This window comes from Austrofundulus limnaeus, unplaced genomic scaffold (assembly GCF_001266775.1).
Source record: "Austrofundulus limnaeus strain Quisiro unplaced genomic scaffold, Austrofundulus_limnaeus-1.0 Scaffold16, whole genome shotgun sequence".
Lineage (NCBI taxonomy): Eukaryota > Metazoa > Chordata > Actinopteri > Cyprinodontiformes > Rivulidae > Austrofundulus > Austrofundulus limnaeus.
Window position 1 is genome coordinate 230,366 of NW_013952418.1, and position 3,192 is coordinate 233,557.

The 3,192-nt window shown below is 39.4% G+C and overlaps 2 protein-coding genes across 3 annotated transcripts in view; one reads left to right on the forward strand and one right to left on the reverse strand.

The window, feature by feature from the left end:
- The window catches only part of atic (5-aminoimidazole-4-carboxamide ribonucleotide formyltransferase/IMP cyclohydrolase), a 9,738-nt gene extending 8,327 nt beyond the window's left edge, over positions 1-1,411 (forward strand). For both annotated transcript variants that reach the window (XM_014003002.1, XM_014003003.1), the window contains exons 14-15: positions 976-1,131; positions 1,202-1,411. In XM_014003002.1, the coding sequence (XP_013858456.1) occupies positions 976-1,131; positions 1,202-1,321 (276 nt within the window). In that variant the 3' untranslated portion in view covers positions 1,322-1,411. The remainder of the gene's footprint in view (positions 1-975; positions 1,132-1,201) is intronic.
- Positions 1,412-1,712: 301 nt separating this feature from the next.
- The window catches only part of fn1b (fibronectin 1b), a 38,662-nt gene continuing 37,182 nt past the window's right edge, over positions 1,713-3,192 (reverse strand). The window contains exons 44-45 of the mRNA XM_014003001.1: positions 2,332-2,424; positions 1,713-2,247 (exon numbers count right to left, since the gene is read on the reverse strand). Coding sequence (XP_013858455.1) covers positions 2,173-2,247; positions 2,332-2,424 — 168 coding nt within the window. The 3' untranslated portion in view covers positions 1,713-2,172. The remainder of the gene's footprint in view (positions 2,248-2,331; positions 2,425-3,192) is intronic.

The window sequence follows — 3,192 nt, forward strand, 5'->3', positions numbered from 1 at the left end:
GCATTTGTCTCATATTAAAATAATTGGTAAGAATTATTTTATTTTATTTTAATAATTTACTAAATTTACCACAGCTAGTTTTGCGTTGGGTAAAAAAAATGTAAATTTTTATATTTTTTTCACATTAGTGTTTATTGTGAAGCTGGTCTTAAATTTCCTTTCAAGTGGTGTTAAAAAGTCTTTAACTTGCTTTAAGCTGTAGGAGCCCTGATCAATGATCTGTTAACTTTAAGGTCACAAAATAAAACTGAAGGTCATGTTAAAGTTAATTTTTCAACCTTTTGTCTAAATATCAGCTTCATTCTGCTGTTTCTTTTAATTTTTTCTGCATTTTCAGCTACCGGTAATCATTAACTTTTTCTTGCTAAATTCAGCTAAAAGGCATGTTTTTTATTTTTTATTTTTTTTTGTATTTTTTTTTCAGCTTAACTTTGCAAAAATGCTCCTTCAGTTTCTTTTTGCCAATTTCAACTATTTTAGTTATTCATCTATTTTCAGCTAATTAAAAAAAATCAGCTAAATTCACCTTTTTGTGATAATTTTTAGCCTTTGAACGACCTCTAACTCACARGTTAATAATTTTTCAGCTGTTTTATGTTTTTGTAGTGTGAAACGTTTTGAGTATCCTGGTTGGGTYCACAAGTACAGTCCATTTACCATTTATACTTTGTTAATAAATGAACCATTTTTGCTTCTTGCTTATTTTTTCTGGTAGTTTCAGCTTGACTTTAAGCTACATTTTTGGAAGTTTTTACTATTTTCAGCAGACTTGGTTTTCATTTCTGCTCTGTTCGGCTGTTTTGACACATTTTTGCTGTTTTTTTTTTTTTAGTTTTTCTGCTTTCAGCAAAACTCAGCTGTTTTAAATTTCACTGTTTTTGTCTTTAAACGTTTTCAGCTTCTTCATCAAGTCTTTCAGCTGTAAACATTCACGCTGCTCTTTCACAGGAAGTGTAAACTGTTTTCCCGCCTCAGGGTCCAGACCTGGACGTGTGGAAGTCGATGTACGAAGACGTCCCGGAGCCGCTGTCCGACGCTGAGAGGAAGAACTGGATCAGTTCCCTGCAGGGCGTGGCCGTCAGCTCCGACGCCTTCTTCCCCTTCAGAGATAACATCGATCGGGCCAAACGGGTAACTGACACAGAACGTCCAGGACCACCGGACCCGGATCCACTCTGACCGTCTCTTTGTGTTCCTTCAGAGCGGCGTTGAATTCATCGCGGCTCCGGCCGGCTCTGCTGCTGATGAGGTGGTGATTAAAGCCTGCAACGAGCTGGGCATCACTCTGGTCCACACCAGCCTGAGACTCTTCCATCACTGAGCAGCACTCAGGTTCTGACCCGACATTCCCTCTGTAACACTTCACATCCATTCCTGACACGATGGAGCATTAAAGCTGCTGAAGAGTTCATTTGGTTTGTTTTTATTCAGTCGACCCATTAATTCACCTTCATCCCCCCATATTTTACATTTAACCAAAATACAACAAATATTAACAAGCTAACCTCTAATAAATTAAGCTAACTCTAGTAAACTCACAGATTAACTCTAGTAAAACCTTGAGCAGTGTCTGRGGAGATTCACTAAAGTAAAATCTCTCAAAACTACAAGTTAAAATTAAAATATATATTTTTAAATGATTTAAGTAAAAGCTTGTTCTATATTTGCAATATAAAACGTTAAAACTTTTAAAACACAGTGACAATACACAATCAGGATCTCTCCAGCTTTATTAAAATAAGGCACTTCTTTTTGTCAACAACGTACAAAAATAAAACGGCTCAAACTCTCATCCTGATTCAGACACTCAGAGGTTAAATTATTAGGGAAACCTTTCAGCCAATAAAAGGTTACGGAACAGAAAATCAAAGAACAGAATGACATTTTTAATTTCTGATGAACATGTTAATAGAAAACAAATTAATCTGTATAAATTGGACCGTAACAAATCCTAAGTACCATAATTTCAYGGTAAAAAGTGATGAGTCTTGAAAAGTTGAAACAACAGTGAACAGACTGGTAGAGAGAAACCATCGAGATGAACAGCAGGCTGGTAAAATAAAATAAACGAGTCAGGAAGTGAGCGAGAGCGCACACTTGTTCCCACAGACGGCGTGGCTTCCATAAGGTGAGACAGTGCAGCGGCGGGACGGCCAGGGAGCGGCCCATCCCTTATTTCTTAGTTTGGGTAGCGATGCCATCGGCCAGCAGGCCCGGTCGGAGGCACTCGATGGGGCAGTTGATGTGCTGAGGGGAGAAAAACAAGAACTGAAGTCTCTGTTAAATAAAATTATTTTATGACAGAAATGGTTTGTTCTTTATTCCACTCACTTTTCTCAGCGTGTTTTCTCCGTATCTGATGGGCTGGAAAAGACCGGGATCCACATCAGAGCCCGGTTTGTGGCAGTTATCGCATCGCCACCCCTGGTGCAACAAAACAGACAAAAATTACCTTAAAATATAGTCTGAAAACTGTTTTTAAAGTTAGGTTCTGWGGAAAAGTTACAGTTATGTAGAATAGCTTAAGCTAAAGTCTGAAGGATGCAAGTTTGTAGTTTTGTTGGGAGTTAGCATCTGTTAGGAGTTAACTTGTCGCTTTGCTGGGAGTTAAACTTGTCGCTTTGCTGGGAGTTAAACTTGTCGCTTTGCTGGGAGTTAAATTGTCGCTTTGCTGGGAGTTAACTCGTCGGTTTGTTGGAAGTTAACTCGTCGGTTTGTTGGGAGTTGGCTCGTCGGTTTGGGAGTTAGCTTGTCGGTTTGTTGGGAGTTAACTTATCGGTTTGTTGGGAGTTGGCTCGTCGGTTTGGGAGTTAACTTGTCGGTTTGTTGGGAGTTAACTTATCGGTTTGTTGGGAGTTGGCTCGTCGGTTTGGGAGTTAACTTGTCGGTTTGTTGGGAGTTAACTTATTGGTTTGTTGGGAGTTAACTTATTGGTTTGTTGGGAGTTGGCTCGTCGGTTTGGGAGTTAACTTGTCGGTTTGTTGGGAGTTAACTTATTGGTTTGTTGGGATTTGGCTCGTCGGTTTGGGAGTTAACTTATCGGTTTGTTGGGAGTTAACTTATTGGTTTGTTGGGAGTTGGCTCGTCGGTTTGTTGGGAGTTGGCTCGTCGGTTTGGGAGTTAACTTATTGGTTTGTTGGGAGTTGGCTCGTCGGTTTGGGAGTTAACTTGTCGCTTTGCTGGGAGTTAAAC